General features: G+C 41.7%; 1 protein-coding gene across 5 annotated transcripts in view; it reads left to right on the forward strand.

Annotated features, from left to right (window-relative positions):
- The window catches only part of cadm1a (cell adhesion molecule 1a), a 426,941-nt gene extending 411,396 nt beyond the window's left edge, over positions 1-15,545 (forward strand). For all 5 annotated transcript variants that reach the window (XM_036937590.1, XM_036937591.1, XM_036937592.1 and 2 more), the window contains 2 exons: positions 10,344-10,472; positions 11,334-15,545. In XM_036937590.1, the coding sequence (XP_036793485.1) occupies positions 10,344-10,472; positions 11,334-11,452 (248 nt within the window). In that variant the 3' untranslated portion in view covers positions 11,453-15,545. The remainder of the gene's footprint in view (positions 1-10,343; positions 10,473-11,333) is intronic.
- The last annotated feature ends 1,943 nt before the right edge of the window (positions 15,546-17,488 follow it).

A 17,488-nucleotide genomic window follows, 5' to 3' on the forward strand; every position in this document is an offset into this window, starting at 1 on the left:
GCTACATATAAAATGAAGCCCCTCCAGGAAACTAGGAGAACACCACACACAACCCCCCAGCGCCAACCCCTTCCAATACAACTGTTGGATTTTCAAGTTTTAACAGCGTGAGGTCTCAACTAGGGTTGTGGCGGTCACAAAATTTCGACAGCCGGTGACTGTCAAGCAAATAACTGCCGGTCTCACAGTAATTGACTGGTAATTAACATAAACACATTTGCATGTCCTGGCTTCTATACAAGCCACTGACGCAAACCTTTGAAACATATACACTTTAAAAGTTGAATAAATCCATGTAATGTAGCCTACACCTTCACAATAAAACCGTTATTGGTTGTGCTCGTGAAGAGATGGCCATGCCTCTAAATGACGCTGATAGAAGACAGAGAGGATGCAGCCTTCCTATTCGACAAGAAAATACTTTTATTGACAAATAGGAAGACTGCACCATCAGATGCAATTTTGTGTCGGGCCAAAAATAATTTGGGTTGGAAAAAATATTGTGAAACACTATTATTCTACAATTACTGCAGACATACAGTGCCTTCAGAAAGTATTCACACCCCCTGACTTTTTACACATTTTGTTACAGCCTGAAAATGATACAATTGAGATTGAGTTACTGGCCTACACACAATACCCCGCAATGTCAAAGTGGAATTAACTCTGTTGCCAGAGTGGAATAAAACCGTTAAGGGATTTCACCATGAGGCCAATGGTGACTTTAAAACAGTTACCAAGTTTAATGGCTATCATAGGAGAAACCTGAGGATGAATCAACAGCATTGTAGTTACTCCACAATACTAAAATCCTAGAGGAAAACCTGGTTCAGTCTGGTTTCCAACAGACACTGGGAGACAAATTCACCTTTCAGCAGGACAATAACAATAAACACAAGGCCAAATATACACTAGAGTTGCTCACCAAGACAACTTGAATGTTCCTGAGTGACCTAGTTACGGTTTTTCCTTAAATCGGCTTGAAAATCTATGACGAGACAACCAATTAGCTTGATGAGTTTAATTTGCAAACATTTCTAAAAACATGTTTTCACTTTGTCATTATGGGGTATTGTGTGTAGATGGGCGATTTAAAAAAAATGTCTAATGCATTTTGAATTTATGCTGTAACACAACAAAATGTGGAATAAGGCAAGGAGTATGAATACTTTCTGAAGGCACTGCGCTATGGACATTTTCTGAAATTACAATGTACAAGCGTTATGTGTTTAGGGATAAAAGTAGTCAAATGTTTCATTTAATATGTATGGGAATGATGGAAATTCACATCCATCTTAAAAGTGGCACCTGAGAGAAAACAATGAATAAAATGACACTGGACTTGTGATGCACACTTTTTAATGCCAAGACAACCACCATGCGAGTTAAAATTGAAACAAAACATTTTCTCGGTGAGTTAGTTTTTTCACAAGTCCTCAACCTCTATCGGCACATTGATGTTTGGTAAAAACACTGACCTTCATACCTTATACCTTCAACGTATAAGACCTCCTTAAGTGTGACGTTTAGAAGGATAGCACACATATATCAACATGCTGCCATGTAGTATTACCATTGCGCCTATGTGATATACAAGATTGACACAACATACTTCAGAGTTATGATCTAGTAGTACAACATACACTCACTTGTACACGTGTTTTGCCCTGTGGACACTACCACAGCCACACACTCCAGCAGAGCCCAAGATGGCCTGTTGCCGTGCTTTGCCTCCTTGTGGAGCTGTCTAATTAGGGCCTAATCATGAGATATTAAAGCTGAAAATGGCATGTCCTCCTTATTTCTTCTCATTATTCACACATACAGACCTCAGCGGATGACAGTCCAGAGCGACACACCACCATGATCGGGCACGCAGTTTCCATACCACAGAAAGCAACAAATGTAATCATATATTTACAGACTCAGTCAGAGACTTAGAAAAACACAAGCACACTCACTTGGGTACATTCACATACACTTACCATTCATTAGAGAGTCAAATTCACAGAAATTCACTCTCACGCACGGCAAATATGTCAGCTCCTCAATCGGGAAATTACCTTTAAATGTCAATCACGCTATAACGTGGATCTTCCACAGCCCAGATTTAATCTAGGCCTATGTCTCTTTAAGCTAGCCTCTAGCCTTTCTAGAATAGTTCATACAAATGGCAAATATAGGCTACCTCATTGTATGGATCACTATAGACTTTAGAGTAGTCTATGGACCAAGAGAGTTAGTGACCTCAGATTGGGATTTATTTATGTTGCAACAGTTTACCATAAGCATTGAAAAATAAAGCAGGCTGAAAAACTATTGGAGGGCCTTTCTAGATATTGGCTCGGTAATTCACAAATTTTGCATATTGAAACAGAGAGGATATTTTCAAGGAAACACTTAAAGTATCCTTGGTTTCAGTGAGCGATGCTCATTAAATTGGCTCGGCTAATGTGTTTGAAATACCTGGTGGAGATTTACTGAAAGAGTTCATATGAGTGTGTTTGTGTGTGCGTCCTAAATGTCAAAAGGCAACAAAACAAGAAGAGATGGCGATAAGCCAGACTGAATACCATTTTAATTGTCCACCAGAGGATAGCATCGAGGCCTATTGCTATCGTGTGCTTCATTTGAGAAAGTTATTAGAACTTGACAATGAGCGCCCCGATCCCGGATGCTGAAAAACAACAGCAGCCTTATCCCAAGGAAGCCAAGTAATTGACTCTGAGAGCAAGATCAAGTGTGGCTACAGGCTCCACTCACAAGAGCGGGGATGGATGGGGGTGGTGGAGAGAAAACCAACACTATCTCTCCACATAAACAGCAAACAACTGGGAGAGGGCTGGAAACACTCACCCTCTCTATCCTCTGGCGACGCTTAGCAAAACAGTCATGGAGAGAAAGAGAATGCGGGGGGAAAGGAGAGCAGGGAGGACAGAGTCAGATCCCTGTGGGACTCTAGTATATAGCTTGGGCGTTTGTCATTCAAGTTGTTTGGTGGTAAATTGGAGTGTGTTGGGCTAGATCAGAACCTAGACTGTAAAGAAACCACAGGGATGTGTGGGTGACTGGGTACAATACATTCTCAGCAAACAGTATAGACATAGACTCTTCTGTTTTCTCTTCTTTCCCACTGACAAGATAGATGGATAGATCAAGAGAGAGAGAGGGAGGGAAATTACCCCACGGTGTCCCGCTGGAAAAAGCGTGAGGGGACCAATCTCAAAAGAACGCTCCTTCTTTGGCTGTGTTTTTGGTCCAAAATAATCCCAAGTTGTTGAACACCTCAGGAAGGTGCTGCTACTCACACACGACACGTCGCCACATCACAGCAGCAAAACGCTTGAGACTCCATCACGTCTGTGTTTTCCTCTCTGAGTGTTGGAGGATGTGTCTCGGGTTACAAAAGGTGTGGACGGCAGAGTGCCTCGACCCTCTCAAGCTAACCAGCCCTCAGCGAGTGTAAACGTGACTCCATTGTCCGCGGGTGACTTCCTATAGGGGCCGGTCACCAACTCTATCAGGAAAGCGTGTTTGAGAGTAACCCCGCATGACAGCACTCCCACTGAGGTCTGTAGATGGACACCCCCTGAGAGTCATCCTTTCCTTCCCCTCATCAAGACTGTGTTCACACTGGTATTTCACTTCAACCCCAAGGTCCTGTATTCACACAGTGCTTTGTTGGGACCTATTCTTCTTTCTCCTTAGGTCTTTGTCTTGGACTTTGAAAACCCAGAATTAAATGTCACTTGGATGTTTTCTACTCAAGTTTATAGTTTCAGTTGTTGTCTGATGGAGATCTAGAGACTACCCTATTGGCGTTCTGTCTACCATTTTCTCCATACAAAGGAGAGAACGGTTCTCTGAAATCAATACATCACCTTTCCTTGGGTTGAGTGTTGTTTTCTGGCAGCTGAAAATAATCCTTGTCTTTAGATTTACATAGATGTTTCTAAAAGCAAAAGTTGGTGGATGCAAATTTTCATTCTTCACTTTCACTCATTTTGCTCCCATCTATTCAACACTTTCTTTGTACAGTTCACAATAAGATATCACCTTTCTGGATATAATTGTAAACAGTATTCAATTAAATCATTCTGCTTTTGAGGCCTGTTTTTAGCTTTTCCTGTATATGTGCATGCAATTCTAACTTTCCACCTCAGACACTTTCCCTCGTCATGTGTAACAGTATAGCTTCGGCCCCCTACCTGTGCTTGAACCAGGGACCCTCTGAACAACTACTTCAAGCTCTCAGCGCGAGTGACGTCACCAATTGAAACGCTATTAGCGCACACCCCGCAAACTAGCTAGCCATTTCACATCGGTTACACATGCATGAGATTAGTTGAGCTTGAGACAGGCCTTCCGAGATTCCCTAAAAACACTCACAACACTCACTCATACACTTCGATACAGCTACAACTGGACGTGACTTTGGTAGCAGCTTAGGAGAACTTAGGCAGTAGGTTAGGATAATTAATGTAGCAGATTAAAATAATTAGATTAAGGTTAGGAAAAGTCTTATGGTTAGCCAAAATGCTCTCCTAACCTGTTCCAAAAAGTCACTTCCAGTCATAGCTGTATCGAAGTGGCGTAACCAGGCTGGCCCACCAGGTTGGCCCATAGTAGGCACGTTTACACTGCACCTTAGCCCACCCTGGATCCTGGACTTCCTGACGGGCAGCCCCCAAGTGGTAAGAGTAGGCAACAACACATCTGCCACGCTGATCATTAACACTGGGGCCCCTCAGGGGTGTGGACTTAGTCCCCTCCTGTATTCCCTGTTCACCCACGACTGCGTGCCAAACACGATTCCAACACCATCATTAAGTTTGCTGATGACACAACAGTGGTAGGCCTGATCACCGACAACGATGAGACGGCCTACTGGCAGTGTGGTACCAGGACAACAACCTCTCCCTCAATGTGAGCAAGATGAAGGAGCTGATCGTGGACTACAGGAAAAGGCAGGCCAAACAAGCCCCCATTAACATCAACGGGGCTGTAGTGGAGCGGGTCGAGAGTTGCAAGTTCCTTGGTGTCCACGTCACCAAAGAACTATCATGGTCCAAACATACCAAGACAGTTGTGAAGGGGACACGACAAAACCTTTTCCCTATCAGGAGAATTAAAAGATTTGGCATGGGTCCCCAGATCCTTAAAATTTTCTCCAGCTGCTCCATCGAGAGCATCCTGACCGGTTGCATCACCGCCTGGTATGGCAACTGCTCAGTATCTGACCGTAAGGCGATATAAAGGGTAGTGCGAACGGCCCAGTACATTACTGGGGTCAAGCTTCCTGCCATCCAGGACCTATAAAATAGGCGGTTTCAGAGAAAAGCCCATAAAATTGTCAGAGACTCCAATCACCCAAGTTATAGACTTTTTTCTCTGCTACCGCACGGCAAGCGGTACCGGAGCGCCAAGTCTAGGACCAAAAGGCTCCTCAACAGCTTCTACCCTCAAGCCATAAGACTCCTGAACAATTAATAAAATCGCCACCAGGCTGCTCCTCGCTGTTTATTATCTATGCATAGTCACTTCACCCGCACCTACATGTTCAAATTACATCAACTAACCTGTACCCCCGCACGCTTACTCGGTATCGGTGCCCCCTGTATATAGCCTAGTTATTCTTATTGTGTTACTTTTTATTATTACTTTTTATTTGAGTCTACATGGTAAATATGTTCTTAACTCTTATTGAACTGCATTGTTGGTTAAGGGCTTGTAAGTAAGCATTTCACAGTAAAGTCTACACTTGTTGTATTCGGCGCATGTGACAAATAAAGTTTGATTTATACTGCACTCTAACTGCAGTTACACTGCAAAATTACCACTGTAAAACAAATGGTGTTATTTTGGCTTTAGTATTTGCCACATACTGCAGTTATACTGCACTTTAACTGCAGTTATACTGCAGTGTACTGCAGCCGCAGAAACATGGTGCCAAAATAGCCCGTGTGAAATGGGGTCAAGAACAACGCATATAATTTTCACTGTCCAATCACAAAAGCTGTACTTTAACTTAATTTGCATATGCTTGTGATGCATGTGGTGCATTCTGCAAAGGTATTTTAATAAGTACATTTATAGTACTCCCATCTGAGGACAAATCATTGACAAGGAAACCAAATACTTATCCATGCAAAAACCTATGGCTAACAAAAATGATAGCTCTGCAGGCTGGCTACCATCTCACTTAGCTAGCCAACTGAAAGCCACAAACTCTCCAGCTAGAAGGGCAGCAAATGCTTCATTTTCATCTGTTTTCATAGCTTTTCTATTGACATTTAATCGGATATCCATGATAATATTATTGTTGCATGATTTCGGCTGGATCAGAGAAGTTTGTCTCGTCCATGCACAGCATTTGCTGTACAGGGGCAATATCATATGTCAAAAGTGAAGCGTTGTTTCTGTGGTCAGACCGGCAGACAGCAAGGTTTATTCAAACCATCACTGTTGAAAATAAAAGGCTAGTAGCAAGAGGAAATAATGTGTAAATAAATTGCTTAACATTGGTCACTTGGCAGAGATAGAATGTGTGTTTGTCCGTAAGCCCAGTGCTTTGGAATAGAAGTGTGAATCCTTAGCCCAGGTCTAAAGCTTAGCCCAGGGTTAAGATGGATATCCTGAGGATAAGAACAATGCAGAGTGAAAAGGCCTAGTGTGTTGCCTTGGGGGGCTCCAGCATCTGGGTAGTACTCTGGTGAACACCCCAGGCCCGGGGATGGAGAAATACGTCCGCCCCTGATTACCTGCCGTCTGGTAGCACCAATGTGCCATCTCGCCATGTCTGTAACAATCTCCCCTCTCCACGGGGGGGGGGGGGGGGGGGGGGGGGGGGGGGGGGGGGGGGGGGGGGGGGGGGGGCACCTGTGGAGAAGATGGGTGATGGAGGATAAAGAGATCTGAGTACCTAGCTGTTCTCACTGGGTGCTGGCACTTCGGCCTCAAAAGCATTTTGTTTTACTGACATTTACACTCGGGCCCTGTTCAGACAAAACATGAACCAGGTGTTTCTAGGTTGGACATAACAACAATTTGTTGTGCTGCGAGAATGCACAGTTGGATTCATTTTAAACCAGGTGCACTGTGTGAGACAAAAAAGTTAACCGGATATAATTTCCAGCATGCAACACATGAGGAATTGTTGTGTTGCCTCACCCTGAAAACTATTTTATACCCGTTTTTGATTGAATAAAGTCTTGGTCTTAATCCACATGATGGAGGGTTAATCTGCCTAAAGATTTTTGGGTCAATCAACTGGAAATATACACCTTGTTATATTTTTGTTAACGGCAATATCTGTTTGAAGTATAGAAAGGTACGGATGCTCCGTTGCTCCAGTTTGATACCATTAAATCCTAAGTGTTTAACAAGGATTGTTGTTGGTGGTAATGACTCATCTATAAGCACCATGCAATATGTATAATTAAGTGACTCATTGCAGTCAATTTGGATGGAGGGACATTTCAGGGGTTTACATTACCATGCCAATTCTCTGTGAATTATTGAATATTCCTGGGGCAGAATGGGCTGGATGAGATTAGGCGTTCATTGGTTTGTGTTATGAGAGTGAAGCAACTCATTTCCAAACCATCTGGCCCTCTCTAAAATTACACAATGCAACAATGTTGGTTCACAGTGGAATTTTTTATCAAATTACAATTTCCCCCTCTTCTGATTGCGTTATGACCTGAGTGACGCCCTTCGCTGCAATCCATCATAAACTCCAATCTACAGTCAGATTTGTGTTGCCTGTGTTCCCTAGCCCCCTGTCATTTGTCTACAGTCGCTGCACTGAGTCTGGCAAGGCAGGTTTGGCCGACAGAGATGACGAAGAAGGGGTGGGGGTCAACTGGGGGTCAGATCACTCCCGATGTAGGATGGGATACGACAGTCGGTTCCGCGAGCCCCGTTCATTTGTCAGTTTATGTTAATTAGAGTCAAGCACTGAGTGGGATGTCAAACCCACCATGGACCCAGTACCTCCTCTTCTCCCTCATCCACCAGTCCCTCATCCAGTACAGAAAAAGGAAGTAATTTTATTCAGGGGGAGGGGAGAGAGCAAAATTCCCTGACATTTCCATAGGCCTCTGTTTATCCCCCAGCCTGACGGACTGGCGTAGCCCAAGTCCACATTAACATCTTAATAGGAAAGTGTGTTAGCGCACGTCTTTACCTCCCTCCCTGACAAGAGCGAATTAAGTGTCAGAAGGATTTCTGCAGACTTTAATTGAATCTGCCCAGCGCGGAAAAGGGAAATCTGAAGTCAAAATAACCTATTAGGGTTATCAAGTAATGTTTGGCTGCGTTTGGCAGGTAGCACTGTGACTGTGGCGTTCTCTCCCCCCAGTATTACCAGTGAGTTGTTTATGAGGTGAGTTGGGTAAGGAAGAGGGTGGCCATGTTGCCCAACAGCATGGGCTTCTCTCTCTCTTCGTTATCCTTTAATAAATTGTGGCAAGTCCAACAAGTAATTCCTTAAGCTGGGATTCAGGCTAGCGATGAGTGCGGTGGATGTGAGTCGATTGGAAACAGGATGGGTGTTCAGTTTTCCTTCCTTCTCCATTCCCTCTAGCCTTCCTATCTTTTCGGGATAGCTCTTTGAAGATGATGCACCTGTAAACATACATAGGTCTGGAATTAAACACCCGGAATGACAAAATCGAATCGGTTAGTCTTTGATATACAGTATACAGGAATGTAGCTGTGATATGGCATAGGCTATTACCAAAGCCTCACTTTTACAAATATATAATCCCTCATTGAATCTGAAACTTTTCCCTCTCTCAATGACGTAAGGTCTTGTCGAAAGCCCCCGGTCTCCTATTCTCTCACCCAAAATCATTTCCTAGCAGAGTGTGAGCTATTGATGAAAGATTTTCCTCCTTTGCGCCGTGAAGAACCAATCAAGTCCACAAACCGCCATTAACTTTTGGTTGTCATGGATCCCTACACATGATCAATAACCTTCACATATCATTACGGTTTGGAGCCTCTGAGGCCTGCCTTGTTCTTCAGGCCAGACTGGTATAAATCTTTCAAAAAAAATTGCCTAGAAACTGCACTTTTAGTCGTTGCAGGCTAAATGTATTTCAATAGCTCTGACTGGAGACAGGGCAGGGTCCAGATTTATTTGAACAGCGGTGCTTGCTCTGGTAGATTGAAGTTGAGAACCACCCGTATCACTTCATAAATCATGTTTAAATGTTCCACTATCTTCTTCTGCCATTCAGTTAAATGGCCAACCACAGTAGAGTTATGCATGCTCTTACTGTAAATTGGATAACATGCTATGTGTCACGATCGTCGTATTGAGGAGACCAAAGCGCAGCGTGGTGTGAATACATACTTTTAATTATAGACGAAAAAACACGAAGTACACTAAACAAACAAAACAAACTAACCAGACGAACGTGGCCGCTATAGAAACTGAGTGCTAACATGCAACATCACAGACAATAACCCACGAACCACAATACAAAACAGGCTACCTAAATATGGTTCCCAATCAGAGACAACGACAAACACCTGCCACTGATTGAGAACCATATCAGGCCAAAACACATAGAAACAGACTAACTAGACATGCAACATAGAATGCCCACTCATATCACACAATGACCAAACAAAACATAGAAACAAACAATGCAAATAATGGTCAGAGTGTGACAGTACTCCCCCCCTATGGTGCGGACTCCGGCCGCAAAACCTAAACCTATAGGGGAGGGTCTGGGTAGGCATCTGGCCGTGGTGGCGGGCTCTGGCGCGGGATGTGGACCCCACTCCACCATAGTCATTTCACTCTTCAAGGGCCTCTTTAGAGTGGCGACCCGCGCCTCCGACCTTGGGTCTAAGACCCTAATTAAAGGCCCCACTGGGCTGAGGAGCGCCTCTGGACTGAGGGGCAGCTCCGGACTGAGGGGCAGCTCCGGACTGAGGGGCAGCTCCGGACTGAGAGGCAGCTCCGGACTGGCTGACGGCTCTGGCGGCTCCTGGCTGGCTGACAGCTCTGGCGGCTCCTGGCTGGCTGGCGGCTCCTGGCTGGCTGGCGGCTCCTGGCTGAAGCTGGAATATAAAATATACATTTTACTTCATGGCCTTTATTGCTGTGATTTTATAAATGTTTTCACAATTCTCATTTTACCCTTTTTTCCAACTGCAAACAGCATTTGTGTATTTTAGGCTGGAGTAGCTGACAATATACTTTTAAGGATTAATGTTATCATTATTTCTTTGGAGATCTTTAATCCACCAAAGTGGGTGTGATGTCCTCCATTACCATGCACTGTTTGTGGATTCTCTAAAAGCTGTTTCTGTTACTGTCCTTACAGATTCCAGAGCTGGAGAGGGAGCACCGAGAGCGGTCGACCATGCAGTCATTGGAGGAGTGGTGGCTGTGGTTGTCTTTGCCATGCTCTGTCTACTCATCATTTTGGGACGGTACTTTGCAAGACACAAAGGTGTGTGACAAACCCTTTTGTTTTGTATCTATAGAAGCACCTCTGTGGAATCACGAGGTTAAAAAGTACACAGACACACTATAATGTCATGTTTTTGTTTACTCAGTATCATACTAATATTGTCCTGGGCTTTCAAAAAATCCACTTCCCTCTCCCCCCTGAACACTGTTTTAAGAATTCTACCATACCGCCTGAGCCCAATCAGATTTTTTCTCTTTTATGGCAACTGTACTTTTGAAGGGGTGGTCTTTGGAGTGCAGCCCATGCTTTTGGTTTTGATTCTAAATTACTCCCTGCCCTTCTCCATTTGATCTGGGCTATCGCCTTCATTATCAGGCCCAACACTGTTGGGATGTGAATAATCCCTGTCAGAAATGAAGTTTGAAGTGGATTGCTCATTCCTACTCGTTCGGTGAACTTGGCAAGGTTAATTTGAAGTTGTGAGTAGAGCTGAAGCAGAATCTGTATATCCATGTGCGAATCTTGAATGCCAATCAAAGAATGCCAACATAGAGTTTTTTAACCTTTATTTAACTAGGCAAGGATTAACAAAAAATGACAAAAAAAATATTTGTTTAATGGTTTACAGTGGCAAATAAATAATTGACCTACAAGAATTAAAAACTTAGCAGCTGATATATAACTTTTAAGTTACAGTTTCCATTAGAGTTTGTGTTGGTGTGCCAACGGACATGATTATGAGTTTAAAATGATTATATTTTAATAATGAGTTCAAATATTCTACAATTAACCTCATGGTTTGTTTTGGTTCAATGATTTGCTTCTTAATGTCAAGGAAACTTGAGTAGGAATTCAGGAGCTTAGCAATGAAGTGTCCATTTTTATCATCCCCCCCTTCAGGTACCTACTTCACGCATGAAGCTAAAGGAGCCGACGATGCAGCAGATGCAGACACAGCCATTATCAACGCAGAGGGGGGCCACAACAACTCGGACGAGAAGAAGGAGTACTACATATAGAAATCACAGGGCCCCAATACTGTCTTCTGTGGAACACCACGCTGTCTTTGGGTTGGGGGGAGGGGGGGTTGCTTGGGGTTTGAGAATTGGTTGGATTAGGTTGGGTAGGTTGGTTTTAGGGGTGATTGCCCGGGATTGAACAATGTATTGTCCAGTCTCTGCAGCTGAGGAGGAAAGGTTTTGTGTGTATAAGGTGAAAATATGGGGAGGGGAGGTTTTTGGTAAGGGTGGGGGGTTCAGGGGTTGCCAGAAATCACTGTAGAAGAGAGCGTCACCATGCGACACCTCCCAAAACTGCTGGTACGAATTTTGTTTAGTTCAACCATTTGCAGAAAATTCTGTGCCTTGTTCTGAATTTATTTTCTATTCATTCTTTATTTCCCCCCCATCAACATGCCCTGTTGCTCCCCACCCTCCCTCTTCCACTCTCTTCATTATCATTGTGCTGTTGGCTTTCCTATGAGGGTAAAATTACACAGCGGCTCTGTTCATCTCTCCCACTGTGTTCGCACACACGTACTCTCCTGCATACCAAAAGCTCATAAGAACCCTATTTCCACTATACTGTGAGCAGGCCAGGTCTCAACCACCACCTTTCTTTTTTTCAAAACCTTTTGAAAGCTCCAAAACACATCCAACGCTTTACGTATCATATTCGAAAAATGAATATAAGAAAAATATTATTACCCATAAATAACATTGTGCCCCCTCCCCCCTCTTCAAAACACAAACACACAGAAATATAATCTAAAGGAAGACAGTAGAGGACAATTGGTCTCGAAAACTGTCCTTGTTTTCTTTGTATCGGGGCCAATTCCTCATCACCGTGGATCACTTGTATTCCTTCCTCTGTCTCTTCAATTTGTTTTTCAAATTAGATATGCCAGTGCATTTAAAAGATTGCCACAATTTGGAATAAGGAAAGTAGAAGGCACATTATTTCACCCTCGCTATGCTGAACTTAGAGGCATTTTCAATTCATTATTTTCACCTTTTATTCTCTGTACAATGATGTTTTTGTTCTGTTCCACTGAATGGAACCGCAATCCCCCGGCAGGCATTTATTTCTGTTTTTGTGATGACATTTTGGGGTTTTACATCCTCTCTCATTCAGATTTTTGAATCTGACAAAAATAATTTGTTTTTAATGATTTCCTTGGTGTTGTACTCACCCTTTGTCTCTAAATCAAGATGCCTCAGTTTAGCCAAGCTGTAATATAGTTAGGGGGAAAAACAAACTATGTAACACGGATAGGATTCATTTCGATGCGAAATGACCGGAAGACATCTCCAAACTATAATGTTGATTATCAAAGATGAATATTCTCATTATAAGAGAGATATCAATCTAGGTTGTGAGGTACTTACTGCATTAATAAAGTGATACTACCTTCATGTTGGTATATACTGAACAGGTAAATCACACATTTAGTTGTATTTTTCCAGCTTTGTGTGTAAAATTAGAACTAGAGCTGTAAAAGGGGTATAGGATTTTGAAGGAGATGGTGAAAAATAGGGGATACATAGCTTCTGAGCAAAGAACATACAATCATTGTATCTAAGACATTTTTACAAGGGATATGATTTCAAGACAAGTTCAGTAGTTCCAACAATATACAAACTATGTCCAGCCAATACATTTACACCAATGTATTATACATAAACACGTGCCAGGAAATATTTTTTACATCCCAGTGGAATTTCATGACAGAATCATTTTGTGGTTTTTATGATTATCACAAGCTGTTTGTTGTGGGTTTTGTCACTTCATACTGTACAACACTCCTGAATGGGTGATAACAGTTGAGGAGCGTGTGTGTCACTAGGAATTACCACTGGAGACGGCCTTATGCCACTACCATCACACTTCTAGCCTCTGGACTGTACATGGTCTTGTCATGATGCAACAATTTTCACTTGCCAAAACAGTCAGTCAACACCACATTGCATGTATGTGTGCACCATTTCTCTTTTCTTTCTTTGTGAATGACCTGCCTAAGCTTTAAGATGAGACCATGTTGAAAGGGCCAGTGGGGGAGAATTGGGGAATGCCAAAAGTCATTTTTTGTTATCTATTACTTTTCATTTCATTTCTACATCACCACAGTCAGCATTGCTGTTCAATGTAGTTACTGTCCTGCTGAGGTGGTTGATATGACAATGAGTTTGAAGAGGTGAAGTTGCTTTCATGTTTGATTTGACATATATTCCAAATATGATATATTGGAAAAGGAGCTATCACTGATTTAACACTGTACCACGACGACAATGCTGTTTGTTTATCAGGACAGCGGTGGCTTCCTGACTCGTTTAAATGCTTCATTTTAGACTGTGACATCATATGAAACATTTTGGATTCCCTCTGTTGTTTAAACGGAACAAACAACAGAGAGAATGTTACCATCGTTTAGATTGAGGTTGTGTGACTTGTATTTAACATTGAGCATTATTTTGCTTCGGTAAAAAGTGTGGTGGCTTCCATTCAAAACTGGACCTAAAAAAGTATGTTCTTACCAAGTGAACACATCTATTCACTCTCTCTGTAGGTGGAGATTTTATTAAATGTACTCACCGCTGTGTGGACTGGGTCGATATATATGTTTGTTTATGCTTTTTAACCTTTTACTTATGTGTGTTGTGGTTTGGAATGGGGACCACTTTCAGAACCAATAGGAAACAGGAGTATATTGTGGAAAGTATGCATCTCGAGCATAGTTGACATGAAATAAATGTTAATTTGTATGAGCACCTACTTAACACCGGTGATATGAAGACTGAAATATAATTCAATGATGGACAACTATTTGGATGGATGTGAAAAGTCCAGAAAGGTATAGAATGTTTTTTGTCACTTCTTTTTCCTAGGTGTTATCTGTTTTATTTTTCTCATGAAATGCCCCTTTGTGACTCAAGGTACTGTTAACTTGGTAGTCTGACCGTGTTATTTTATCAAATTACTTTTTACATTCTTTTGTTAATTCCTGTCTCAGGCGGTGGTGGAAAAAGTACCCAATTGTCATACTTTAGTCAAATCAAAGATACCATATTAGAAAATGAGTCAAGTAAAAGTGAAAGTGAAAAGCCAGTAAAATACTACTTGAGTAAAAGTCTAAAAGTATTTGGTTTTAACTATATTAAGAATCAAAAGTAAAAGTATAAATCATTTCAAATTCCTTAAATTAAGTAAACCAGGCAGAACAATTTTCTTGTTTTTTTTGTTTGCTGATAGCCAGGGGCATACTCCAACACATAATTTACAAACGAAGCATTTGTGTTTAGTAAGTCCGTCAGATCAGAGGCAGTAGGGATGCCAGGGATGTTCTCTTGATAAGTGCGTGAATTGGACCATCTTCCTGTCCTGCTAAGCATTCAAAATGTAACTAGTACTTTTGGGTGTCAGAGAAAATGTATGGAGTAAAAAGTACATGCTTTTCTTTAGGAATGTAGGGAAGTAAAAATATAAATAACAAAGTAAATGATAGATACCCAAAAAACGACTTGGTAGTACTTTAAAGTATTTTTACTAAAGTACTTTACACCACTGGTCTCAGGTTCATGTGCATTGAATGGTGTGATTGCATCTCAGGTAGAATGCAAAGTCTAGGCCCCACCACAAATTGATTAAAAAAAACGCTAATGATTTTAGATCAAGAGACAACTGGTGTTTTTTTTGTTGTTTTTTTGCATTTAAGCTGTACATGTTTTATGTATTTTCTTAAATATCCAGTGAACTGTGTAATATGTGTTTAAGTATGACTTTGTATAGACATAGTTCATAATGTATCAGTTTGTTAAAATGACACAGGAACAGAATACACTCAGCTGTGGCTGTGCAACTATCAATTTAAACACGTCTCTCATGTTTGGTTTTCCTCCCAGGACGTTCGGTTGTTTATCAATTCATTGTCTTCATTTATTATTTTTTGTCTTTCTGCTGTAGGTCTACTTGGGCAATGTTAATGTGTATTAATGAAGAAAAAAGATATTCACATTCCCATACACATTTTGTATTGGTTCATTAATAGACATTTTTACAAAAAAAAAATGAGTTCTTGTCTTAATAAAAAAGAAAATATATTAATGTTCAAAGTAACCGGTGTGTGTGTTGTTTTTCATTCTTCCTTATTTTATTTTTATTTTTCATGCATGAAGAGACATGTATAAAGAGACATAAAATGTGATGCTTAACATTGAATGCATGGCCTCAGGTTTTTCGAGCCATTACACAGTCCATTAAGCACATTTTGTGGTTTGAGGAGCATATCAAGAGCAAGCTCTGTCTCCAAACTACAGGGCCGATTCAGATTTAGGAAATGTATGCCTTTTCTATGCACTTCTCAGTAGTTGGTATTCAGAATTACCTTATGCAGGCACATACAGTTGAAGTCGGAAGTTTACATAAACTTAGGTTGGAGTCATTAAAACTTGTTTTTCAAACACTCCACAAATGTCTTGTTAACAAACTATAGTTTTGGCAAGTCGGTTAGGACATCTACTTTGTGCATGACACAAGTAATTTTTCCAACAATTGTTTACAGACAGATTATTTCACTTATAATTCACTGTATCACAATTCCAGTGAGTCAGAAGTTTACATACACTAAGTTGACTGTGCCTTTAAACAGCTTGAAAAATTCCAGAAAATTATGTCATGGCTTTAGAAGCTTCTGATAGGCTAATTGACATCATTTGAGTCAATTGGAGGTGTACCTGTGGAGGTATTTCAAGGCCTACCTTCAAACTCAGTGCCTGTTTGCTTGACATCATGGGAAAATCAAAAGAAATCAGCCAAGACATCTGAAAAAAATTGTCAGCCTCCACAAGTCTGGTTCATCCTTGGGAGCGATTTCCACATGCCTGAAGGTACCATGTTCATCTGTACAAAAAATAGTACGCAAGTATAAACACTATCATACCGCTCAGGAATGAGACGCGTTCTGTCTCCTAGAGATGAACGTACTTTGGTGCAAAAAGTGAAAATCAATCTCAGAACAACAGCAAAGGACTTTGTGAAGATGCTGGAGGAAACAGGTACAAAAGTATCTATATCCACAGTAAAACAAGTCCTATATTGACATAACCTGAAAGGCCGCTCAGCAAGGAAGAAGCCACTGCCCCAAAACCGCCATAAAAAAGCCAGACTACAGTTTGCAACTGCACATGGGGACAAAGATCGTACATTTTGGAGAAATGTCCTGTGTTCTGATGAAACAAAAATAGAACTGTTTGGCCATAATGACCATCGTTATGTTTGGAGGAAAAAGGGGGACGCTTGCAAACCAAAGAACACCATCCCAACTGTGAAGCACGAGGGTGACAGCATAATGTTGTGTGGGTGCTTTGCTGCAGGAGGGACTGGTGCACTTCACAAAATAGATGGCATCATGATGTAGGAAAATTATGTGGATATATTGAAGCAACATCTCAAGACATCAGTCAGGAAGTTAAAGCTTGGTAGCAAATGGGTCTTCCAAATGGACAATGACCCCAAGCATACTTCCAAAGTTGTGGCAAAATGGCTTAAGGACAACAAAGTCAAGGTATTGGATTGGCCATCACAAAGCCCTGACCTCAATCCCATAGAAAATTTGTGGGCAGACTGAAAAAGTCTGTGCGAGCAAGGAGGCCTTCAAACAGTTACAGCAGCTCTGTCAGGAGGAATGGGCCAAAATTCACCCAACTTATTGTGGGAAGCTTGTGGAAGGCTACCCAAAATGTTTGACCCAAGTTAAACAATTTAAAGGCAATGCTACCAAATAATTGAGTGTATCTAAACTTCTGACCCACTGGGAATGTAATGAAAGAAATAAAAGCTGAAATAAATCATACATACAATTATTCTGACATTTCACATTCTTTTTTTTGAATTTTACCCCTTTTTCGTGGTATCCAATTGTTGTAGTAGCTACTATCTTGTCTCATCGCTACAACTCCCGTACGGCGCACATCCAACCCAGAAGCCAGCCGCACCAATGCGCCGGAGGAAACACCGTGCACCTGGCCACCTTGGTTTAACGTACACTGCGCCCAGCCCGC

Source organism: Oncorhynchus mykiss, chromosome 12, assembly GCF_013265735.2.
Source record: "Oncorhynchus mykiss isolate Arlee chromosome 12, USDA_OmykA_1.1, whole genome shotgun sequence".
Taxonomy (NCBI): Eukaryota; Metazoa; Chordata; class Actinopteri; order Salmoniformes; family Salmonidae; genus Oncorhynchus; species Oncorhynchus mykiss.